General features: G+C 38.4%; 1 protein-coding gene across 2 annotated transcripts; it reads left to right on the top strand.

Moving 5' to 3' along the window:
- Positions 1 to 326: 326 nt before the first annotated feature.
- PEAK1 (pseudopodium enriched atypical kinase 1) lies at positions 327 to 27,049 on the top strand. 2 transcript variants are annotated; one of them, XM_034409482.3, is made up of 7 exons: positions 327 to 569; positions 6,440 to 6,571; positions 12,849 to 16,065; positions 19,373 to 19,489; positions 20,440 to 20,630; positions 21,884 to 22,614; positions 23,128 to 27,049. In XM_034409482.3, the coding sequence occupies exons 3-7, from the start codon at positions 12,938 to 12,940 to the stop codon at positions 24,256 to 24,258; spliced, it is 5,298 nt and encodes a 1,765-aa protein (XP_034265373.2). In that variant the 5' UTR covers positions 327 to 569; positions 6,440 to 6,571; positions 12,849 to 12,937; the 3' UTR covers positions 24,259 to 27,049. The 2 variants fall into 2 exon arrangements, with proteins under 2 accessions (XP_034265373.2, XP_034265375.2); XM_034409484.3 differs by lacking the exon at positions 19,373 to 19,489.

Here is a 27,049-nt window from a genome sequence, read left to right as displayed (position 1 = left end):
TTATTTTCCCGAGCCGGGGCGGAAGGATCCCTCGCGCGGCCGCGCCAAGACCCGCGGAGCATGCTGGGGGTCGTAGTTCTCCGGTTGGCGTGGTTGGGTGCCTTTTTTTTTGCGCCCCCTTTCCCTTTCCCTTTTTTTTCCTCCGCGCTTACCCGACTCCGAAGCAGGCAGGAGCTGATTGGATGTGGGGGGAAGGCCACGCCCCTCACCTCGTCTGGCGAATGAGAGATTGGAGACGCGTGCGCCGCTCGCCTTTACGCTCCCCCCCCCACTCGACTCTGTCTGCCTCCCTAAGTCCCGCCCACCTCCATCCCACCCGCCCACCCACCCTCCTCCGGGCGCGAGCCGAGGCGGTTGGCGGCGCGCGCAGCCGGCGCGAGTGGGCGTGGCCGCGCTCGAGCGCTGCCTCTTTGGCAGGCCGCCGGTTCTTCGCCCGCCAGCGAGCGAGCGAGGGAGGCAGCCAGCCAGCCAGCGGCCGCCGAGTGAGTCCCTCCGGCGGGGAAGGAACGGCGGCGGAGCGCTCGGCGCCCCGCGGAGAGCCGCCTCTCCGCCTCCCCGGACCCGTGCAGGTCAGCCTGGATGCTTTTCCCCTCACTTTCCGAAAAGTTTTACCTCAGGCGGGAGGGGAAAAAAACAGGCCCGTGAGGCGAGAGGAGCGGCGGGGAAGCCGCTTTGTTTCGCTCCGGGACGGACGGACGGGGATGGGTGGTTGGGGGGAGGTTATCGGACGGGGCGGCGAGAAGGACGGGAGCTCCCCCCCCTTTTTTTTTTCTTCTTTTTGCCCCACTCGGACCTTCCCTCTCCCCGGCGGGGCTGTCTCCGAAGGCGGCTTGAGGGGGGAAAAAGGGGCAGCAAGCGCGACTTCCTGAGGAGGGGAGGGGAAGGGAGGGGGAGGGGGGCCAAGGGTGGGGGAGGGAAAGAAGCAACCTCCCCCACCCCAGAATGGCCTTGAGGCACTTTGGCATTTCTCCCCACAGACCTCTCCTCCCCCCCCCCAACTTCTTTCTCCCCATCCCGTTTCTTTGGATGGAAAGTTTGGGACTCTGGACGTGGGGGGGGGGATATATGGCCGAAATGCGGTTCTTTTTCTTACTGTTTACTTCTCTTTTTTAAAATAAATAAATAAATAAAAATTAGACGGGGGTGGTGGTTAAGACGCGAGAAATACTATCTCCCCCCCCCCCCAGCCAGGATCCTTTTTGCAAAACCGAGATTTTTAGGGCTCCTCCCTCCCCCCCCCCCGCCCCACACCTCAGCCAAACTTCCCCACTCAGAAATGGGGAGGGGGGAACCCCTTCTTAGGGTCTCCCACCCCAGGGGTAAATATGGATGGATGGATAAGATAGATAGATAGATAGATAGATAGATAGATGATAGATAGATAGATAGATAGATCAAATTTATATTTTGCTGATAAAGAAATAAAGGGAGACTAGTATAGTACCCTGTTTCCCCCAAAATAAGGCATCCCCTGATAATAAGCCCAATCGGGCTTTTGAGTGCATAGCAATAAGGCCAAGCGCTTATTTCAGGGTTCAAAAAAATATAAGACAGGATCTTATATATATATATATATAATATATACATATTATATATATATAATATTATATATATATATATATATATATATATATATATATATATATATATATATGTGTGTGTATATGTATATGTATATGTATATATGTATATAAAATGCTGTCTGGCTGTTGAGGGGGATGAAAGGGGAAAGAGGGTTAAAAGATTGCTTCTCCTGTTTTATCCTTGAATGTAATTGCCCTGCTTTAAAAAATAAAGCTGCACAACTTTTTAAAACTTATCTCCTCTATAATTTTTATATCTGTATTTATTACTCTTAGGTTATAAGATCCTTGGGTTGAACGGGTTTCATCCTCTTGCTATGAAGTTCTGGGACTGCCTCTTAATTGTTCTTTAAGAAGGGTTTTTTTTTAAAAAAAAAATCTGCTTTTGGCAGCAAAGGTTCTTCAGAGGCTGCCTTGATTTCCCAGGGATGGAAGCTATTATGGTACCGATAAAGGAGTTATATTTGTAGCTCAGAGTTGAGCTGTGGGATCCTTGGTTCTCTCTGAGCTTGGTAGTTTCCTTTGCAGATGTTTCTTTATCCAAACTGGGTAATATCATCAGTGTTAGTAAGGAAAAGGGTTTGCTCTCAGTTTAACACTGACAGGGCAAGCAACTAGAATATAAACTGACAGCAAACCCTTCTCCCTTCTAGCACTGATGATATTACCTAGTTTGGGTAATGAAACATCTGCAAACAACCAAGTTCAGAGAGCACCAAACACTCCTCAGCTGTTATGGTTCTGGAGACTGCAGCATACCTCCCTAAGGGACCAAAAGGAAAGCCAAGATTGTTTTAGAGCAGCAAGGATTTGGGTTTTTTTTTTTTTTACATTTTACTATTTTACACTCAGAATTGGGGGGAAGCAAGATAGAACTAGCATTTGGAGAAACATTAGCTTCCTCTTGGATTTACATGTATAATTTTTATTTGTATCCCACCTTTATCTGCTTTTACAAATAATTCAAGGCAGTGAACATATGCAACACATCTTCATCCCATTTCCCCACAAGAACAACCCTGTGGGGTGGAATGGGCTGAGAAACTGACTGGCCCAAGGTCACCCAACTGGCTTTCATGGCTAAAGCGGGATTAGAAGTCACGGTTCCTGTTTTCTAGCCCATGTCTTAACCACTACATCAATCTGGAATCTGGTGGAGATCTTATTCAGTTATGTATTTAATATATAGCAAACTATTTGTCTTAGTCCCCCTTTCAATAAGATAACATCAATCTGGTAATGATTAATGAATATGCATTTTTGCCGATGTTCAAAGTGTTTCAAAGTTATGTAAATATTAAATATTTAATTTAATACCCTGTTTTCCCCAAAATAAGACAGCCCCTGATAATAAGCCCAATCGGGCTTTTCAGCGCATGGCAATAAGGCCAAGCGCTTATTTCAGGATTCAAAAAAATATAAAGACAGAGTCTTATTTTCAGGGAAACACGGTAGTGCATTAGAAGTCTATAATTCTTAAGAGGTATACAAAAGATTAAAATATGAATGCAAAACTTAGAATTTTTCTTCTCCAGAGACGTTCTTCTTTAAGACCTTCTTCCTTCCCCTAGCAGTTTCCATTGTGCTTCCTAGGATCAAATCAGAGTGCTCTTTATATTATAATATTATTGAATATACGCACATAGCAATTGTGCTTTGTTTTTTAAGGCTTTCTTAATTACTTATAGAAAGCAGACTGGTTCTCACATGTTAAGAATGTGCTTTTTCTGCTTGTTTTGAATTCTAGTGAAATGCATTGCATTATAAGAGCATAGGAGTCATAATTGATGGACAATGAGAACTAAAGAAACAAGGTTTTTATGCAAGCCTTTATATCTGCATAACTCATTTTCATAATTTTGACCATAGGAATTTTCAGAAAGTATTAGATGTTTCTATTGGCTTAAGGAAGTGAATGTTTTCCAAAACAAGCATAATTTAAATGCTCCATAAAGCTAAAGCAATTGTATTGAGCTAGTTTTATTTTGAAAATCTGACATCCCTTTCTTAATTTATATGACAATTACATTACATTTGAAAGACTCAATATAATTCAGTATTAAATTTTGCACCAATAGATTGTTTCTGCTGAAAATATTAATTAAATAACTTTTTAAAACAGAAAACTGCTAATGATTTAAACAGACAAAATAGTCCTGGTAAAAGTTTGTTCCTCTTTTCATTTCTCAAATATGTTAGAAAAAAGTGATCCACAAAGTTGTATTTCCTGTAATAATTTCCCATTCATTTTATGGTGAGTTTATCAGAGAAGTATCCAAATATGCTGTTTTCTCAAATTATTTATTAACTACTATAGTGATTTTATTTTGAATCAGATAATTTACTGCTGACTTAGAATGACACTTTTTTGAAATATTAGGAGGTATAGTTTAATTATATTATTAAGACTTTCTCATATTAATATTTTTATATATTGAGTACAGTACTATAAGTTTCTTGAGAAAGTTAAGTCCAGTGTAGGTTTAATTTAACTATGTTAGCTTTATTTCAAAATTTCAGTATCTTTATTTCAGTATCTAGCATAAAGTTAAAGGTTCTCTGTGGAATCTTTAGTAACCTAAGGTATAACCTGAATGCTGTTTTTGAAAACTGAGTAATTCAGCACAAATAACTTTCTTTCATGTTACTATTTAAAAATTACATTTTTAAGCATGCTTAACTCTGGGTATAATATAACCAGTTAAGCACAAAAAACAATTTATAGCCACTTTATTTCAATGGTGCACATTCCTAAATTTTTTTAATTAAAATTAGTGCATCTTAAGCAAATAATCCACTGTACTATACCAATGCAGTTATACTTCCATAAAGATACATCATTTGCTTGCAGAATTGGGACAAAAGTAGAAGATATGTTAAGTGTGTTAAAAGCAGAGGGTGCTACATTTTATCTAAAGTACAATACTACCAAATAAGAGAAAACAATAGTTGCTTCTTTTCACAGTCTTGGCTGGAAATGATGGCGTAATAGAGCACCCTTCTTGTGTCTTTAACATAAAGTGTTAGTAAAAATCTCTCTCTAAAACTGACAAGATAGGCTATTTGAAACAAAGCATTAAATAATTACTTTTCCATGAATGTGTTTATATTTATAAATAATGTTCAAAATTTAAAGTACTGTTGCCCAATGTTCTATACCAGTATCTGCATAGAATTTCTTCTAAGGTATCTCTGCTCAAAGAAAGAAACAGGATACACTATAACAAGAAATGTTTTTCTGTAGCTTTTAAAGCATCTTTTCTTACCATTAAATACTGTTAGTAACAGTTGCCATGCAAATGTTCTGTTGGAGCATTGCAGATTTAAGGTGAAAATTCTGAATGGTTAGATGCAGTCTTCATCTTTAAGAGATGTGTGGTAAGTTAATGCCCCATCCTTTGTCACTAAAGCAATGTTTATGTAATGTGAGAAATAATTAAATGATTTTTTTATCTCTATACAGCTTTTAAAAAGGATACTTGCATGACATTCAGTATGCTGCAGTTCATGATGTAATGCTGAAGCTGTGGGATATTTATATGTAAACATTGTTTCTTGCATTCTGATAGGATTGCATTTTTCTTTACTCTCTTTTGTAAGAGAGACTAATTTGTTGGCCTTTACCATGAAAATAATATGCAATGTCACTATGGAATAGAGAAAGTAATATACTGATCTGTTCTTAATGATAAGCAGCATAAGATTTTTGTCACAATATCTTCAATATTTGCTTATTATATATTAAAAGGATATGTCTATTACTACTAAATGTTAATATGACTTCCCTGACTCAGATGTTTTAACCAGCTCAGAAATGCTAAAATTCTAATAAGGAAAGAATGTATGCGAACTAAGAAGCACTTCCATTCAAAATATTTTTTTTTAGTGCTGTATTTCCTGTAGACAGATTTTCTAAATGCAAACTGAAATACAAGCTTATCATGCTGACTTTTCATAAGGCCTGGGCCTATAAGCGCTGAGTATATGTAGAGACCCACTTTGTGATTAATTTGGTCATTATAATGGGTGCTTTATTCTTGGCTGCAATGGTTTTTAATGTTCATATTTTAATTCTTTACTTTTTAAAATTTTGTCTGCTGCCCATAGTGATTTGGTAAGATAGACAGCAATATTAAACGTGTTTGCATTATGTATACTAGATACATCAGCCAAAGTTGATAAAGCGAATGTGTAATAAATGTAAAATAATATTCTTTCAATAAAGAATACTTAGATAGGGAATACTGCATTATAATTCACCTCAAGGTGTCATTGATGGTTGCTTATTTTTTTTTTCATTTCAAATGATCTAGCAAAAATTAATTGGAAATAACCTATTAAAATTTAAGAAATAGATCTAGTGCAGACTCTTAGAAGTCACATTTTGGAGCATTCCAATTTCAAAATAGGGTAAGTTATTAATGCAACAATTCATCCTGCCTTATTGATGACTATATATACAAATGTTCCACATCCAACCTGTTCCCAGTGACAGCCTGTGGCTCTTCTAGGGATATTTCAGTGATATCCTTGCTGCTCTTTCATCAGTTTTTTCCATTGTCATCTCCTTCTGTTCCCCTGAGCTGAGCTAAGCATAGTCATTGTTTTTAGGCCATTATCACTCATACTCAAAATAAGTTAATGTCTTATTGGTAGTCATGTTCTGAAAATTGCTCACCCCAATCTAGCCCTTGCCACTAAAATGTCATTTTAGACAAAGTTTGAAATTTTCTTCCAAAATGAACTTTAAAATTCAGTAGTTAAGAATATATTATTTAACATTGTATAAAAAAATTACAGTTAATCATAATACATCTGTTTATTAATCAAATTTATTTATTGTTTTGTCTGCACAGGGGAGGAAAAGATCTTGGTAATCTATAAATTAGAAAGGCAAATTCTACAAAGGATTCATGATGATCCCTTAAATTCAGAGGCCAACTGAAAACCAGTGCTAATATATGCACGCTTTTGTGCCACATATTCAGGTATAGTTAAGACTATTGTGTATTTATTTGTCTAGAATGTCACTGTTCTATTGCGTAATTTTAATCTTTGGTTCAAAATAGGAAAACAATTCCATACAATAACCACTGAATTCCCAGAAATGTCATTTATAAATATATTTAAAACCTACTGGAAGCTTTTAGAGGGAAGAAGACTTCCCATCATGGTATTGTACATAAATGCAAAAACATTGTTTTGTTGGAGAACCAGCCTTAGAGAATCCTGAAGTTCCAGAGAAATGGATCAGGATTGCAGTTTCATTGAAAATTAGAATGGAGTAGTTTCAGTCCTACTTGCTTCATGCCAGAGAAATGAAAGTCTAATTCAGATTACTGCATTTGTTCCCTGGGTTGTCCAACAGAAAATCATAAGGAATGGAAAAAGAAAAGGAGCTGTAAAGATAGAAAATCCCTGGTGCTTCCTATAGTACTAACATTACTGTTATGAGGCTGACACCTTTCTGTGCTTAGTGTTATTTTGCACCATTCATTAAACTGAGGATAGAAATATTGCTACAAAATAGTATTAAAATAATGACACTGTATAAAAGAGTGTAAGGTCATGCTTACAGTGTTTTTTTTTCACAGATCCTACACAGTGTGTCATTATTTTAAATAAATTATTCATGGACAGCTAAATGCTCTTTCATAAACATGAACTTAACGTTAATGGAATAGAAATTCCCACAGCATTGTATCCATTTCCAATAGACCCAGGGCTAATGAGTCTCCTACTTATAAGAGGTACTGATTTGTATGGTTGTTGTGGGAGTTGCTTAGTGGAAATCTTCTGTTTTTGTTTTTTACTTGATATGGTTGCCCTTGGAAGCTAGTACAGGTAGTCCTCACTTATCTAATGCAATTGGGACTGGCTAAGTGATGTCATTAAGTGAAAGCCATGTGACTTTCCAGCTGTGGTCATTAAACGAATCACTGTGGGTCATGAAGTATATAATTTCATATAAAATTATATGAAATGCAATCAATTTTTGCCTATGTTTTATTATCTTTAAAACAAGCAGGATAAATTGTAGACAACTCTGGTAACAACTATATAATGCTTGTAAAAAATGTTGTTGGATCATTTAATCCTTCCATAAAGCTTTTAGAAAACACATGTTGAAGGGATGTAGCTTTTGCTGGCTGACATATTTGGATTTTGTCCAGACTAGGTGCATTCTATTAAAACAAAGGAAATGATTTCAGACAATTCTCTTGGCTGAGCAAGGCTTCTGTAAAAATAGTTGCTAGCTGTCATTTAAGTGCTAGATAATACTGCATGGGAAGATTTCCCTCCTAGCATGGGAAGGGTCAGGAGTACCATTTGGGCAGCACTTTCTCAGATGATTAAAAACTCTACAATTTGGACAGGAAATGGTAAAAAGCCGCTATTTAGGTTTTTTTTCTTCTTGAGAATTACTGTAGGGTATTGTATGAAATACTTTGGTTTAGATGCATTTTACTAGGTGGGTTCTATGCTTGCAATAACATTTTTTCCACTTGACTCATAGGGAGAAGCTAAACTTCTAAATCTATATTTGGTAATAATATATATTTATCAGAATGGATAAAAGGATAAAAATGTTAAGAGTGCTGAATTTTGTCTATCATCAGATCCAGCTGTACTTAAATCCTTAGTAAGTAGGAAATGGAATGATATGCAAAGTAGGCTAGAGGAGAAAGAATTTCTATATAGGCTGAAATTTGGTCTAGCTGTTTTAAATATGAACGTTACATCAAAGTATAGATTTTTTTTTAAGTACATTGTTTTTTAAGAGTACTATTTTTAATTTGACAATGCTGGAATGAGTGCACATACATCATTTACACATTCACTTTTATAAATCTTTTGTGCAAAGAAGCTCCCAACCTCCCAAAAAACTTTGATTGCATTATTTTATTTATATATTGATGAGATTATAATAAATATTAAGATATACGTCAGAAATGTTTAAAATAGCATTAAGTATAGCAATCTCAGGAACACACAACAGATAGTCTCCACTTACCGACTGTCTCATCCAGTAACTGTTCAAAGTTACAACAGTGCTGAAAAGTTTTACAACAAATGTCCACATTTACAGTCTTCACAGTGCCCCTCAGTCACATGACTGCCATTGCAGTCAGTATGCATTGTCCTGTGCTTGACCTGTTGTTCTTTTTTCTCCCCTGGCAGAATAGAGAAATGGAAAGGAAGAGATTACAAGAGAGCAAGTAAGCACACCACAGGGAATACACCAGCTGATGGCACTGGCATATTGCTTTTGTATTTCACCACTGGGTGCCTGCTTACTCTTCTTGTAATCCCTTCCTCTCCAATGAATGTAAATACAAATATTAATTCCCTCCTTGCTGATTATCCCAACGAGGGTGCATTCCAAAGGGAGAGTGTGGATGATTTCCCAATTGCAATTGCTTTGCTTAATTGTCACTAAATTGAGGACTACCTGTGTTTAAAAAAAATGATGAACCATAGGAGTGCCTGAGAATGGTTCATCACTATGAGAACAAGTGCAGTCTTCCAGTCTGGGCTCCATCCTTCCCTGGCCCTTTTAGTCTACTTCCCTTTAAGTAGAATGTAAGCATTTAGATATGATATGATTGACAACAATGCAATTTGACTGAAGAATAACAGCAGTTAAGAAATGTCTTAAGCCAATTATATCATATGATTAATACTTTTCCTGGATTTTCTGACTGTTCAGAAAATCATCAAAAATATCAACAAGTATGTGTGTTACAGCAAGTATTTGTTAGGCCTCGCATCTGCTAACTGGTACACAGTTCTAGTTTTCCTTTAATATCTATTACTGACACTTTTTTAACTTTTGCTTTTAAGGCTCTGGAGTTTGCTCTCGGGTTAATTCATCTTCTGTTGATTTAATTCAGTTTCCAATAAAGAGGAAAATATATTCTAGAGCTGACAAAGCACAGTATCCATTTCCAACTCTTCAATAAACAATATAAAAAGTATAAATGGAAACAGTAAAAATTATGCTAACATAATTTGTATCTAGTTACTATAGCAACTAGACAGACAGGGGAGAGCAGCCCACAATATGTAGTCTACAATATAAATTAGGATTTATATTGATTCCTTTTTTTTTAATTATGAAATGTTTAATAGCACATTAAACATAGGTTAGGTATAAGTGGGTTCTAGGAGGAGATAGTAAGGGAATTAAAATAACAGAAGAAGCAAAGTTGCTGAAGTTCTGGAAGAATTAGTAGGATCAGTGATCACAAGCAGAGGAATATCATAACTTATATCTTAACTTAGGATAGTATAAAAGGAAAGAAGAATTGGATGAGGCAACGTAGAATGATTTAAACTCAGAGCAGTATTAACCTGAATTTTAAACCTTAAATTTTATGGCATGCAGCCTGTTAGTTGCTATTAGAAACTGCCTTGTCCATCACCATTATTTCATATAGAGCAAGGATTCTCTTGGGGAAAACATTGAGAGCAATTGTGACATTTATAGAAATGTTGGTTTCTGGCTATGACTTTTGGAGTCTGACTGTGGCTTTCATGTCCTCAGCATTCTGATGAGATTTTATTCCAGATTGAGATACCTTTTTCCAGGAGCAACATATAAAAATTGGGATGTATTGGACCCTGGAGCAAGGCAGACATTTAAGATTCCCCTTAAAATTATGGGAGATGTTTAACTTTATTTAATCAGAAGAAAAATAGCATTAATATCAATCCACAGATAGAGTGAAAGTAATAGATTTCCAGATTATTTTTCAACTGCATCTTAAATTAAACCTCTCAACCCCACCCAGTGAATCACATGTGCATATATGGGTAACTGGAATAACACATTTATTATGCTAATGAAATGGGGTGTAGTTTATGAATTTGCAATACTGAATTAAATGTGTTTTTAATAATCACAAAGATCTTCTTTTTGTGAGCATGGAATGCACTTTTTCTATGCCAGTATAAGCTAACCTTACGTTAAAGTATACTTAGGTGTTAAAAATAGTCCGAATGTGTTAGAAAATATCTGACATCTATTCAGGCTATTATACAAGACCAAGGAGAAGGCAAAGTTCATATAAAATGATTGTATCCAGAATGTAGTATAGATAGTCCTCATTGAGTGACTGCCTTGTTTAGTGGACATTCACAGTTACAAAGATGATGAAAAAAGTAATTATGCCTATCTTCGCATTTACAACCGTTGCAGGTTAAAAGCTGAACTAAGGTCATAAGTACAGTTGCAATTAGTTTTCATACAGCTCTGGGCAATACCACTGTTTCAAAAGGTTCATGTATCGCTAAATAAGTCCATCATGTGGAGCTGAAATTAGAAATTTAAAAAAGATGTTTAAAGATATTTATTATACTGTGCCCTTTTGTTATTTGCATGTACTTATGCTGTTCTTTCAAAAATGCAAGTTTTTTTCCTACAGTCCAAATCTTAACTGATCATTCTGTAATTTTGCTCTGATAATGAACCATAGCTTCTTTTTTTAACTAGAAATACTGATGAAAAGCCGGGTTCTTGTAAGAGCCTTTTATTGCTCTGAATAGTGATTAGCTAGCTGTACCGAGAGCTGTCAGGGATGAAGTTTAATGCCTGCAGAGCATTCTGGAACATGCCACTACTAGGAAACTCCTCCCAAACACTGGAAGAAAAAAAGTATTCATTTTCTTCAGTTGAATAAAAACAAAATTGGCCTGAAATATCTATTGGTAGATATTGATGAGATAACTTTACAATGTCGGATGACTTCAGCACACACTTGTCTATATTGCTCACTAAATGAATCAAGCGTTCCTTTAAAGACAGGCTTTTGCAGCAGAGTGCATTAAAAACACATGTCTAATAGGTGCATTCATTTTAATAGGCTCATTCATTGAGCTAGTCTGATTAATTAGTGCATGTCACCATCTGGTATTTACTGAGACCATTCATTTTTAGAACACTGAAATTGCAGGGAATATTGCACACCAATTAAGTTCCTTTTAACTGGATTATGTTAGTATACAGTATTAGTGTAGGAGGTTTTCTTTGTGCTACAGCCAGCACGCCCCTGAAGGAACCTGTCAGCCTGAAATTTAGAACAGAGAACTAGTCCTTTAAAATGCATAGTGGATAGAAGGAGGCACCGTGTATATTGTCTCTTGGACAAATGGACAATTCCAAGAGACCCAAACATAAATTGTACAGAAACATACTGCCAAGCCTTTTTTCCTAGGTTTTCCTAGATTTTATGGTTATCAAAAGAGTGGCATGATATTCTTTGCTTTGTCTACGTCTGTAGCATAAAACAAGTCTCAGCCAGCCTTTCCCTGCACATTTGTTGTAATGCAATGTGTTACAGGTGTGATGGGCTACATTCAAAATAACTTTAGGGAACATTGCAGCAAAGGCCTTCAGGCTATTCAATAAAAGAATCTGAATCATTGCAGCGAGACACTATAAAAGATCAAAGGGAAGTATTAAAAGTAAAGATAGCTTTATTTTGTTCTCGCATAACCTTTAGATTATATAATCAGGTTTCAGAGTAATATTGCAACTGCCATGCTACTCTCCAGACGTTTCAAGTGCTTGGTAATTGGCAGTTGCATTTACAATTGTTGCAGCATCGTGCTGCCACATGATTGCACCCATTGGATAAGCTTATGACCACACAATTCATTTAACAACAACCTGATTTGCTTAATTATTTGTTAAGCAACGACTTGCTTAACAAACATCATAAAAACAGTTATAGAATTGAGTCTGGTCACATGATGACTCGACTTGCAATCAAAATTCCGGACTCAGTTGTGATTGTAACTCAAGAACTACCTGTATCACTCTTTAAACAAAGGCAGAAAATCTTTAAGCAAAATTTTTTAAGATTATATGATGCCATCCAATGAAATATTATGCAAAGTTCTTCTGGTTATGTTACAGCTCCACCTGGTGTTCAGTAAAAAAAATGCTTGCCTGTCTTCTGTAATTAACTTGTCATGTAGCATCACAAATTTATAGATCATTATTCCTATTGACTATGTATTAACATGAGATTAAAATTTACCCCTGTACTTTTACTGTATTTGAAAACATAACTGGCTACCTATAAAAACATTTAGCTGTTTTATCTCACAACATCATTATGGAATAGATTAAGCTTAAACTTAGTTCCTATTTTGTCAGTAAAAAGATCAACTAATGAAGTTGAGAAGATCAGTTCCTTGAATGGCAGTCTGTATATTCACTTCTCACTGATTGTTAATATTTCTCTTTTACTTTCCTAGGATGAACCAGATTTGATTATGCAAGCAAGACAGCATTAAATAATAAGGAATGATCTTACCACGCACTGAACAATCTTTAACCTCAGAAAATGTCTGCTTGCAATGCCTTCACTGAACATGTGTGGAAACCTGGTGAATGCAAAAATTGCTTCAAGCCAAAAAACTTGCATCAGCCGCCTCCAAGCCCTGAAAAAGCTCCAGTCTCAAATTCAAATATAAAAACCAATGCAATTCACAGCAACCAGCATAATAAGAATACGGGAAATTTTCGGCCACCTGTGGCAAAGAAACCCACCATTGCTGTGAAACCCACCATGGTGACAATAGATGGACAGGGTATGTGTGGTGAAATTGCCTCACAAGATCTTTGTGAGAACAAACCAGCTCTTGTAGGTTGGAATCAAAATATAACTGTTTTGAAGAAAAAGCCACTGAATAATAACAACAATAATGAAGAAGAGGAAGAAGAAGAGGTTGAAAATTACAGCCATGCTCATAGGTCTTTTGGAAATAATGATGATACAGATAAAGCTCCAAGCAACAATAATGGTCTCACTGATGTATTGAAGGAAATTGCCGGCTTAGATCATTCAACTTTGCTAACAAGAAATGAAATTAATTCAAGAGAAGTATTCTTGGGACGAATAAACACTTGTTATAAGAAGTCATTAGAAAGAAAGATCCCTCCAAGTTGCCTGATGGGTGGAACAAAGCCACAAAATAAGCATGTTGTATTGAGTGGAACCACTGCTGTAATAAGCAGTGAAGGGGGCCGTTTCTGCTACCCTGAATTCTCCAGCGGAGATGAAAGTGAGGATGACCTGTTTTTTGGCAGCATCCATGATGATCATGAGAGCTGGGATGAAAGTGACGAAGAGTTGCTAGCAATGGAAATTCGCATGAGGGGACAGCCACGTTTTGCTAACTTTAGGGCGAACACACTGTCACCTGTTCGATTTTGTGTTGACAAGAAATGGAATACAGTGCCTTTAAGGCATAAGTCTCTACAGAGATTTTGTGCAGTAGATTACGATGACAGCTATGATGAAATTTTGAATGGCTACGGAGATGACCCTGTAATTCTTTTTGGACCGGAAGGTGTGCAGAGCATGGTTTCATCTGATTCTATGTCCCCTGATTCTTCTCTGACTGAAGAATCTCATTCCGGAACGGCCAGCAGTTCTTCCCAAAAGCTTTGCAATGGTAGAGTGTCTCCTAACAGTTCTAAAGGTAGCAGATTAATGGAAGGAGGAGGTGATAACAGGTTTTCTGATGACCAGCAAGTTAAAGTTTCAATTAAAAACACTCAAAACGCTGCCCAGATTATAGAGACCCATAAAGCTGTGCTTGCCATTAGGCTAGAAGAAAAAGATAGCAAGACTGCTATTCCCAGTGATAAGCAAGAATGGAAAAGTTCTTTAAATATGCCAGTTCAGACAACAACTACAAATTTGATCCCCTTGGAAGAACAAGCAAAGCCTTACAGAGTAGTAAATATGGAACAACCAGTGTGCAAACCTTATACGATAGTGGATGTATCAGCAGCCATGACACATGAAAGTATAGAGAATCGGGCAAAAAAACTGGATACCAGATACATTCGGTCTAACCCAAATTCACCAGATGCCCTCAGTACAAATGCTATGTCTCATTCTGTGTCATGTGGGCAAGTAACTCCTAATCTTAAAAAATCCAACACTGCCAGATACCAGGAAGTTTGGACTTCCAGTACAAGTCCGCGACAAAAAATCCCCAAAGTGGAATTAACTGCCAATGTTCCAGGGCCCTCTGTTCCTGTAAGGAGAAATATCCATAAATCTGCTCCCACTTCGCCTACATCAACACATATTTCTACAAAAACAATCCCGGTCAAGTCCCCTAACTTGTCCGAAATAAAATTCAACAGCTATAATAATGCCGGCATGCCCCCCTTCCCAATTATTATTCATGATGAGCCAACTTATGCTAGATGTTCCAAGAATGCCATCAAAGTTCCTATTGTAATAAATCCCAATGCATATGACAACTTGGCCATCTATAAAAGCTTTTTAGGCACTAATGGAGATCTTTCCTTTAAAGATAAAACCACTAGTATCATCAGCCATACGTATGAAGAAATAGAAACAGGAAGCACCGTATCTGAAAATATACCTAATAGGTCTGCAGAATTACCCCAAGCGAAAGGTTCAGGCAATAACACTGAGAGGAGACTGGGCTCTGTAGCTCAGAAGGTTCAGGAATTCAATAGCTGCCTTGGAAAAGGTCAGACTTCACCCAAAATGTCTTGCCGTGGCTCCCCAACAAAAATACAAAGAACTTTTCAGGATTCTTTAGCTGAAGTAGATGATAATCAGGAACTATCTAATGACAGTCGGGAAAATGCCTGTGCAGTACTGTCACAGATCGTAGCATCAATCCAACCTCCACAATCTCCCCCGGAAGCCCCTCAGGCTGGCCCTAAGTCTTGCAGCGTTGAAGAACTCTACTCTCTGCCTCCTGATGCAGACCCAGACAAGAGCGCCCCAGTGCGACCAAAATCACTTTTTTCAGTGCAACCTCATCCTAATGCTGAGGGAATTAAATCCACAGAAGTTACGGCCAAGGAAATCCCTTCCAAATCCCCAATCGTGCAGCCTTCAAGACTCATGGCAACTTCTCCGAGTCCCAAAACTGAGCAGGCTCCCCCTTTCCCACCTCCCCGGTCCACCTCTTCACCTTATCATGCCAGCAAAGTGTTGCAAAAACATTTCGGCAATCGGAGCAAACCCCTGAGCCCAGCTAGATCCACTGAGGCTGAATCCGTTTTGCATTCAGAAGGTAGGCGAGCGGTTGATGCCAAGCCAAAGCGATGGATATCCTTTAAGAGCTTCTTTCGCCGCAGAAAGACCGAAGAAGAGGAGGACAAAGAAAGAGAGAAAGGGAAACTTGTGGGTCTTGATGGGACTGTCATTCATATGCTTCCGCCGCCTCCCATCGAACGTCACAATTGGTTCAGTGAATCCAGAACAGATGCCAATGAGAAACCGTCTGTGGTTTTTATGTTTAAATGTGATCAGGCAAAGTTGGAAACAAAAACCAATCAAACTAAAACTGAAGTGGAGCCCACCATTGAAGTCATGACAGCCGAGAGGGGAGAAGCCGAAAACTATCCAGAGACACCAGAAGAAAACTTAAAGAGCCATCCCTCTTCACCTCAACTTCCAAAGGAAATTCTCAGGTAAAATTTAAACCACTAATTGGCCACTGTATCTTTTTCTCTAGATACAAGCAGAAGATCATGTCATTCCTCAGTTAGGACTTAAAAACGTAAAACAATTATTGTGGGATAAGCTTTCATATATTAGGATATTTTATCTACTTGTGAAGTTCACTCAACCCCCTCCCCAAAAAAAAACCCCAATGCAAGATAATTTACCGTGATATGCTTCAATGGCCCATACCTTTTTTAAATAGCTGATGTTTTGTCTCAGTTTATTCTCCTAATGGAAACAAATCGATTTAGGTGGCTAAATGCAGATCAGAAAGACAATTTTCCATAGGTAGGGCTGTTTCCAGTAAGGATTTTTGGAAATAGAGGAGAAAAAAGGAGGTTAGGTTCAAAATCTGTAACTTAACTATGTTACTTTACTACAAATATGGATAATGTTTCTGGCCTAGATGCAGGTGTTAAAACAAGTCTAGAATTTCAAAATACAGGCTTGCTTTTTAAAATTGGCTTTCTTGCCTTCTTTACACATCCTTCTCAATTAGATTAAGAGTGTATTTCATATATCGGTATTCAGTGATGGCTGATCTATCTGTAAATGCTGCTTCATTTAAAACATATTTTACAGACAAATTTCTCAAGGCTAGAAATATTAGATTGCCATTTAATGAAGTGGAGCCTTCTTGTGTCTACATACGGATTTATTGCTTGTTATCCTTAGCATTATGAGTAGACAATGTAATGCTTTCTGAGAATGAAGACAGAACTCTTACTTTATTTTTCATATCTTCCTGAACATTCCCACATTTTTTTAATGCTACAAACAGCTAATATTTTAAGAGGAATAAAGGAGGAAAAACATAGATAACTAGGATTACATTTATATACAGCCATCGTGACATATAGAGTAAAGCATTGTTTCCTTATGGTTTAATGTTGCAATTCCACAAGAGGCAAAGACAAAAAGGCATTCATTAATGCAAATTAAAGCTGATACCTAGCAGCATCCCAGGTAGCTAACTTTTACATGTAATTTTTTTTTCTGTTTCTCCTCAAGCAGCATTAATCAACATTCATTCTTTCTAATACATCAGTGACACCCAGTCATTATAGGTGGCTAGATGGATTTTGAATCACTCAGAAAATCTTCACTGTTGGTACTTTTCAATACATCTATCAAAGATCTAGAATAGCACCTGAAATAGATACATGATTTTGCTTGGAGGATGGCAGAATTGGTTCTGTGTTGAAGCTCAGAGTAGTAATTGCCAAGCATTCTGCCTAACCAAGAAACCTAGATATGTCTGTCATGCAAAATCTGTGCATTGCAGTTAATTCGGGGAGGGGGGAGGGAACCAGTCTGGCTAAGGGCAAACGATAAATTGCAGTTTTCCAGTTCGCCGTTATCTGATTTGTGAGGAGGGGAATGCTGGTTTATGGTAAACAAGTAGGTCATATGTTGATGTGGGTCATAAGATGTAATAAATGTGACTTCATTTATCTAGCAGAAGCTGGAATACCTATATTGTCAAAAAAATAATTGGGTCTTGTTGAACAGATGCGTTTAGGCATCATTGTAATGGTGGCCAAGAAGAGATGAATTCTAAAAGTGTATTGAGTTAGTGAGGGGACATATTCTTTTTAACATATTCTTTTCAACTGAAAAATAATCAAAATATTGTTCCTGGTAGCAACTTTATCTGTGTGGTTGCTAGGAGTTGAAAACAACTTGAAAGCATAATCAGTCATCACCTAGAAGTTTCCCTGCATTAAAAGGAATATAAAGGAACTCCTGATGCTTCTTGAGCCCTGTTTCTTTAATTGCTGTGCCTAATGCCAGTTCAAAGATAGATAGATGACTTCTCCAATCTCTGAATCTTTCAGTTGTTTATACTTAGTGCTTACCGTGTTGTTTGTGAATTTAGTACATTCAACTTCTTGAAATTTCTGTGCCAAATCATTTGGAGCATGGCAGTTTTCAGATAGGGCCTGAAAGAAAGAAGAATCAGATAGAAAGAACCAGTTTGCTTGCTGTTCCTTTACAGGCACCTAGATTTCCATCAGGACACTTACTCTTGTGCTGTTCCTAAGTAGATGGTGTGATTTTGTTCTCTATGGCCATCTCATTTCTCCGCTTTCTATCACTGCTTTCTCTTTCATTCCACTACTTCTCTTTCCAAAGAATTACTGCTACCAAAAAAAAGACTGCGCTAATCTTGAGCTACTTGGTATAGTACCTAAAAATGTGAATGAAATTTAACTTTAGCCCCAAAATGCTGATGCAAACACAAGCTCAAACTAATAGATTTATTTTATTCCAAAAGCTGATACTGTAAAGGCTTAAGTCCAAATGAATCTATAACTACCCAAATATCCTTTATTTTATCTTTTGCATAACAGATGTCACTTCACTTGAATTCTCATAAATTCTAAGAGTGCTTTACATAAAACTGGCACAATTCTGACTATGGTGCCTCTGCATCCAGCAACTATTAGGGTGAAAACAAATGTTTTGCGATTTACAGCTCTTGTAAATCAGCCCCTTATCTACAGTTTCCTAGTTCCCTTACATGATCAGCTGTTAGCTCTGTTGATAGCCAAACCACCAATTTGCTTCTTAAATCAGCCCACATCTTTCCTCAGCCACTGTGTTAACTATCTCAAACTATTCGTAATTTCAAAAATAATTTTTGGTGCTATAACCTACAAGCCTTTGTAGCATCCAGATATAAATCAGTAAAATCAACTTGGCCCAGTTGCGCCCAGACCTTTATGGCTAAACAGGAATGAGCAGGTTAATATGTCTTAGGTGTTCCTTTCTTTTCTCCTTTCCTTCCTTCAAAAGGATTCTGAAACTTAAGAAATACTTGGTAGTAACATTTTTCCTACTTTAATTTATTTTATTTGAAATGAGAGAATTCTGCCCTGTTGTGCAACAGGAGCAGAGCAATTGCATACTTGTCTTACAGCTGTCTTCTCAGAACCTCTCGTTGTTTTTATATACCTGTTTTTTCTTCCATTAGCCCAGCTCCTTTATTGGTCTAATTCTAAAACAGGCCAATTACCACTATTTTAAATAAATTCATCTTTGTTCCAGCATTCTCCAAATGAAGAGTAAAAATGTGTAAAGCGTGCATGGTATTCTGTAGTAAGGAAAGGGTTAACGAAGCAAGCCTGCACTTTGCTTATGCTAGAGTTTCTAAGGTGTTTTGGCACATTCCCCAGACCTACCCCTGAAGGTAAACATCAAGGTGCAGGAGGTGATATCATTCCGTGCAGACTTCAGTCTTTGTTGCTCACTGCTTTGCACAACTTATAGCTCACCAGACCCCAGTGGAATAAATGCTTCACCAGAGTTTCGAGACATGATTAAAAGGCTCAAGAAGGCTCTGAGAGAATTTCCTTTAATGGGGAACTGTGTGAGTGAGTATAGTGGGTGAGTTTCTCCTTTTTGTTTACCTTCTCAGTTGATGAATTTACTTTGGTAGCACATTTCTCAAAAGAGCGCACGGAAGAGATTCATGTCCATGGGAACTAGAAACAACTCTGTTCTCTATTAAGTATTAATCCAGGCAAATTTGTTTATAGAGATTACTATTCCATAACAGGAATTTTTCCTTCAAATTAAGCAACTGTTAGGTGGGGTTGTTTTGAATGGAGCCACTATAGTGGAGTTAATGAGAGCAAAGAGCAAAGTTTGTTAAACAGAAAGCATTTTCCATACCTGCAGTTCCCAAAGTGAATTTACAACTCCACAGTTTTTAAAGTTTTGAATGTGCAAAATTACTTGGGCTAACCTTTTAATGGTTTCACTTTTTGTGCAATTTGTTATGTTTACACTGTTTTGCCGCATGTTAATAAAATATCAACACTGATAATAAGATGAGACTTTTTAACTTTACCTTTTTATCAGTACTAACTTCTGTGGATGACTTTATGTCAGCATTTTAAAATTCCTTGATTGTGGTAATGTATACGTGTGTATTGATAATGTTATTGTGTTGGGCCAAAACTGCAGATGTACTAAGTATTTATTTTTAATATTGTAAGATGTTTAGCTGGAATCTGGGACTCTGATCAGTGGTGTTCAGTGATGGGGTCTATATTCTTTACTGTAAATCCTGTGTGATGTTTGTAAGGCACATTAACTCTTCTAATTTAATTGACGCTTCTTTTTCTTTGTTCCACGCTAAGTTTTTTAAGTGTGGCATAAATAACTACAACTACCGTCATTGTTTGTACAGTTTAGAATGCTTGCCTTACGTATTTTAAAGCATTCTAGAAACCCTTCTGTGTTTTGTTTTTTTTTAAATTTCCTTTAACACAGTTCATTAAAGAAAACTGACGTTTGCCAGGCAGGTGAACTATACTTTGCTTTTGTTTCAGTCAAGTGCCTGACGAGAAAACAAAACCTGTGGAAAATGTGTCCCCTCCAATTCCAACTTCTGCATTTGAAAAGCAGGACGTTGACAGCCCTACATTCCGCACTCCGGAAATATTACAGTTGGAAGATGAGAGAGAAGAAACGTCTGATTCTTCTGACGTGAGTGCCTGCAGTGCTACCTATAGTAACTTGGGTAAGTACCTTCCCTCTGCACAGAATGTAAATTGCGGCTTGATTATTGGCTGAGTTCACAGACTATACTAGGCCGAAACAGTATTGGGCAAAGGCTGTTGGATTTGTTCGTTAACGTTATATACACTCATAGATCATGATTTCTGGCAGTTCACAACAATTATGCAGTATAGCAATACAACATTCACAGAAAAATTAAATTAAAAGCACATAAAGTTGTTGCTTCTTCACCAGGCCTCCCAGTTTGTCACTTTTCCCTTTTAGAGCCACAGATATTTCGTTCTTCTCCGCTATTCTAGCAAAACAAGTGTAATTGAAATAATTGCACATTCTCCCCTTCATTATCCAGTTCTTCTGCTTCCTTTATTGCTTTCCTTTTGTTGAATTATCGGTAGTAAACTTCTTGGAGCAGGGATATTTTGTGTTCTGTAAAAGGGCTCTGCGTGCAATATAAGCAAACGTAATTGTGGCCATAATTAGGTTGTGTGGAGTATCATGCTTTAGTTTGAAAAGTGATTTGCTAAACCAGCTTGGCTTGCCATATGGGATTGCAACTTCCCGAATCTCCAGTCAGCAAGGCAAACAGCTTTCTTTCAGTTAATCTCTGTTCAGCAAAATACATTCTTCAAAATAGTGTCATACGAAAAAGTTGGGGCTTGGCAAAAAATATTGCTTTGGGGAAGACAGGATTACAAGGCATGAAAGGAATGTATAGGGGAAAAACACCCAGTACATGAGCTGCCGAGTTCAAGGGAAGGCTTTTTAGCTGAATTGAGAGTATCATTGGTGAGATGTAAAGAGAAAAGAGCTACATTATCCTGGGTGAAGACCACAACGCTTCCTTTTAACGCAGTACATATAGTTTTGAAAAAGAGGCAAAACAAGTTGAGATGTGTGCTATTCACTTTTTGAACAATATTATAGGATTCAGTTCCAAATATTAGATTGTCATAGGGCGTCTAATGTTTAGCTGCATACAACTGTTAGAAGAAGGTGACATAACTTATATGGTGCATTTAAGCTATGTTCCAAGTGAAGCAAATATGGTTTGCATCTTCAAAGCAATAATGCACAATAGTATATGGTAATAATTGTAATCTTATTTGATTTTCTCCCATTTAGAGGAAAGCACAGGGGTTTGTTATAAAAAGTACTCTTATTTCCTGGCCAGCTACCTAACTATAAAATGCTGATGTATGCTATCTTTGTGCTCACTATTGAGTCACCAAAAAAAATTGTTTTGTTATTCCACAGGGCAATCCAGAGCAGCAATGATGCCTCCAAAGCATCCCCGGCAACTCAAGGGAGCTTTGGAGGATGCCATTGCATTTGGCGGAATATCCGATCCAGAAATATCAGCCATTTTAAATCCCACCCCACCTCCACTGCCAAAGAAGACCATTTTGAGAGCACACACCGAACCACTCCCGAAAGACCTCCAGAAGCAGGCTGTTGAAAGTAGCCTCTGTGTGATGGCTAACCCTACCTATGACATCGACACTAACTGGGAAGGAAGCAGCATCTGCTCTTCTGTCAGCTCAGAATTCAAGGCAGTGGACAATGAATCTGGGGATTCTCTAGGCAGACCCCCAGAAAAGGCAGCTTCACCTACCACCAACCTCGCTGCTCTCCGTATGAAGAAGAGCGGTTCCACTAGCATGGAGTCTGTCTCCATTAGGCCTGTTACCCACAGTAGGCAGGGTAAAGCTGGCCCAAAGCCCCATCAGCAAGCGCTTTATAGAGGAATTGAAAACAGGGAAGAGGTGGTGAGCAAGATCAGAAGCCTTCACGCAGATTCACTGAAGAAACTGTCCGTCAGATGTGAGGATCTTTTTATGGCCGGACAGAAAAATCAACTCCGATTTGGGGTAGACAGTTGGTCGGACTTCAGATTAACCTGTGACAGGCCGTGCTGCGAGGCAGGAGATGCTGTATACTACCCTGCTTCTTATGCGAAAGATTCACTCAACAATTATGCAGTGAAGGTAATGAAAATCTTTCAGTAAGAGCCATTCTGCTGCTAGGTTTAATCGCTTTTGTTAGCATTCTATATATAAGTTCATGCAATAAAGCCCTTTTCATAATGTTTATATTCCATGTTTACAGGATGGTCCCAGAAACAAGTCTTCAAAGATGTATTCCTTCTTTTTAATGTGAATAATTTGACATTGAATCTCTGGCTGCTTGGTTTATTTCTATTACAAATTATTTATTTGTAATAGAAATATATTTTTTTTGTTACTATTCGCTTTCTACAAAATGTGCGTGAGAGAGGGATAGATTATAGCAGATAAAGAAGATGTTGCCTTAGTACCGTCAGTTTCAGCAAATACAATAAATTGCTCATGCCTCTTTAGAATCCTTTATGGATCACTTTTCAGTAGCTGCTTTTCTTTATTTGTAAAGAGGCACAGGTGGATGTGTTTTCAAATAACAGTTTTTCATTAACTTACTTGAAACCTAGTTTTCTTTTCATTCTTTTTTTTCCCTGCCTTCAGATTTGTAAGAGCAGAGCTAAAGAATCCCAGCAGTATTACCACAGTTTGGCCATTCGCCAAAGCTTGGCGATTCATTTCAACATACAGCAGGATTGTGGCCACTTTCTGGCAGATGTACCTGTTCGTCTCCTTCCATGGGAAGATCCCAATTCACCTGAAGAAGAGGATGAGGCTGAACAGAAGAGCGAAGAGAGCCTCTCTTCGGTGGACGTTTCCCAGGACAGTCCAGGTCCCCAAACCACCATCAGTAAGCAGCGCAGCAGAGTTGTTGTTATTACCCGGGAGGTTCCCTACCTATCAGTGGCTGATTTTGTGCAAAATTCTGTGGAGCACCACTCTAGATGTCCCGATTTGTATGAAAGACAAGTGTGCCTACTACTCTTACAGTTGTGTTCCGGTCTAGAACACCTAAAACCCTATCACATCACCCACTGTGATCTGCGTTTGGAGAATCTTTTGCTAGTAGGCTGTCGGCCAAGCAAAAGCCTTCTGAACCCTGACTCGGTGGAGCTCAACCCCAGTGCTGCTTGCCCCACCCGGCTTTTGGTGAGCAATTTCTCCCAAGCCAAGCAAAAGAGTCATATGGTGGATCCGGAGATTCTGAAGGACCAGTCTCGCCTCGCCCCAGAAATCATCACCGCCATGCAGTATAAGAAATGTGACGAGTTCCAGACTGGCATCCTCATTTACGAAATGTTGCACCTGCCCAACCCTTTTGATGAGAATCCAGAGCTGAAAGAGAAAGAATACACTTGGGCTGACCTACCCCAAGTCCCTCGCCGGTCACTTTATTCCCTGGGGCTTCAGAAGCTGGCTGCTTGCCTGCTAAACCCCAACCCATCCGAAAGGATCCTGATATCTGAGGCCAAGGGCGTCCTCCAGTGTTTGCTTTGGGGCCCTCGGGAGGATTTGTTTCAGAGTCTCAGGGCCTCTGCTAAACCTGCCCAAAGGGAGGCCGTGCTCCAAAACTGGCTGGACATCAAACGGACCCTGTTGATGATTAAGTTTGCCGAAAAGTCTTTGGACAAGGAATGTCAAGTCAGCCTTGAAGACTGGCTTTGTTGTCAGTATCTGGCTTTTGCCACTATAGACTCGCTCAGTCGCATAGTGAAAATTATGCGGCAGCATTAGTTTCCTAGGAGTGGTTGCTTCACTTGGATAAGCCCAAATCCTTTCCTTGGCACAAAATTTCATGCTGGGTTAACATTCTTATCTAGGTCTTGAGGTCACCAGCACTGAGCAAACAGATTTCGACAGGAAGTTCCATTTCCAGTCTTGCACGCATGGGAGAGGTCTGAAAACCATCACACCGCTGTGAGTGGGCGAGGAAGGTGAAAATGTAGTAAGGAAGTCATTATTTCTGATATGCCTGTTCTGAAGCAGAGTTGCTATAATGACTGAAAACAGAAATGAGTCATCCCCAATCGAGCACCAAAATCTAAAAAAAATATGACCTCCCGACCCTGTGATCTTTGTCAGTTTATCCCCATTTTTAATCCAATTTACTAGACACATTTCCTAGATGCGTAGCTTTTACAGGATTTGGGAGGAAGGTCACATTCTTGATCTAGGGGAGAGGGCAGTGATTTAATGGTACTCACTGCCTCCTGAATAATTATCTTTATAACAGGGGGGAAAAAAACAGGTTATAGAATTGAGGGATGGAAGAATAGGGGTGGTTTTCCCACTGAGATTTACCCACTGTCCACACCCTTTCCCTGAGTTCTCTTTGTAAATGTATTTTTCCTTTATTTTGTCATTTTTTTAATCTGATTTTTCAGATTTAGTCATCACCTCAATATACTGCCAACTACTTCCTTTAATGCAGCGAGCAGGATCAGTTAAGATTGATGAAGTATTAACTCATAATGTTGCTAACTATGTGCAGCATAAGAACCTAAGGGCAACTGAAGCCCACACATATTTTTTTAAAAAAACTGTCCTTGTATTCTTACCCAGTTGATGTATATATTAAATCAAGGGCTGGTTGCTTTTTGAAAAGTATTCAGTATTGCACTGCCATTTTCCAAAGCAAAGTGAAAGCCAGCTACGCTGACAGCTGCAAATATTTCTTAAAGCTCAGCTAGGTGTGATAAGTAAGCTGCACAGCTAGAGATAGGCTTTCCACAGCCATGGTTCTCGGAAGGAAGTGGTCACAGGAACAAATACTCTGTGTGAGTTCCCTGAGAGCTGATTGTTTGGGCAGACACAATTAAATTGTGCCCATTGCAGCTTCCTTTGGAATTGACCTCATAGCTGCTATCAGGATTTGTAAGTGATTACTTTTGAAATTCCAAAATTGTAGAGATATCACTGACCCTTGCTGATTCTGAAGATGTTTTTGCACATGAAGGTGACTTTAATGGAGAAATATGACTGGCTGAAGGTGTGTTTGGCCTTTAGACCTCTCGTCTGACTTCCTTAACCCATCACACTGGCCTTTTCCTGCAGAGGCAGTTTAATCCCACTGCATCTAATCTGTCTGCTCAGTATGGTTAGGGTTGCTTGAATTAGCTCTGAAATGGTGGAGCTGCTGACCAGTATTGAATTCCCAAATCTGGGGATGTTTGTTGGAACATGGATAGCTCTTGTGTTGAGCCTGTGCTTCTCTTCTGGATATATGTGCAATTTTTGGATATATTATATGAAAAACTGTTTATGTTTACATTACACGACAGATGTAACCATATATTAGACCTGCCTTCCCTTTTTTTTTCTTACAAGGCACATAGATGCACAAAGTTGTGTGTTATTTCTATGGATTGGTGTTTCTGTTTCTTTATTGTTAAACTGTGACTGATGTGTTTACTTCAGCCTTTGAGACAAATAGCCACTTTGAACAGAATATTGCAGGTTTGGACCAGAAATTAAAAGATAATCTGCAGAAACTACATCTGACTCCAGGCTCATGGAGTAGAATGTGGCCCCTCACTTAATGGAAACTGAGCCCAGCATAGAATATGTCATGGCTTCTTGAAAGGTTTGAAATCTTTCTCCTTCCATATCATATTGGAGAAAGTTCGACTAGAATTCAGGACAATGTGTGTGAATGTTATATTACTTTAAAACAAAAGTGCAAAAATTGTTTGTATGTGAAGAGCCAGACACACTGGCCCCTAGAAGGTGAGTTGTGAGTGTTGTACAATTGGCCACCAAAACAAGCATTTGCTATGAGTGCACTACAGAACTGTTCAGAGAGTCAAAAACATGAATTGTGGTCCTGCTTGAAATAGTGAAAAGTGACTATATACACCTTTGTGAGCGTACTTTGCTCACAGCCTGCTGCCTGCTCTTCACGCTGGGCTTTTTCTCCAATTAGGTATGCTTCTAATTGATATCTGCATGTATATAAACATTCATTTAGCTTACTTACTTACCACCATGGTAGGCTATATTCCGTAAGGCCACTTTACATAGTTTTGCGTGTAAGATAATTGCATTGTGTCCCTCTCATGTTGATATAACCTGTAAAATAGACTATTGAATGTTTTAAGATGGCCATGCATATTTTATGCAGCAGCTCCCAAATGTCATATGTTATCTTTCAGATATTATTAGCATTGTGCACTCCATTCAAGCAGAGGTATGTGCTCACTGCCATCTCCTTTTTATATAATACTAGCTGAACTTTGAAAATGAAGGATAATAATGAGATTGCTCTGTATCGGTGAGTATTTGGGTGTATGTGAGTGTGAGAGGTGGGGGGAGGAGGGAGGGAGGGAGGGAGATGCAGAGGGATACGTAAAGATACAATATAGCCGATGCTTCCAGGTTTGGTGGACCCTGGGACTACTTTTGCAAACAATCCTATTGAAACCCAGTTGCCATATGGATATTCTGCCATTTAAGAGATTAGCCAGTCCAAACTGATGGACAAATAATAAACTGGAACAAAATGTTGCAGTATCATTTCTGAACAAAA

Source organism: Pantherophis guttatus, chromosome 13 (genome assembly GCF_059756535.1).
Source record: "Pantherophis guttatus breed Tessera chromosome 13, ASM5975653v1, whole genome shotgun sequence".
Classification (NCBI taxonomy): domain Eukaryota; kingdom Metazoa; phylum Chordata; class Lepidosauria; order Squamata; family Colubridae; genus Pantherophis; species Pantherophis guttatus.
This window is presented reverse-complemented; position numbering and strand designations above follow the sequence as displayed.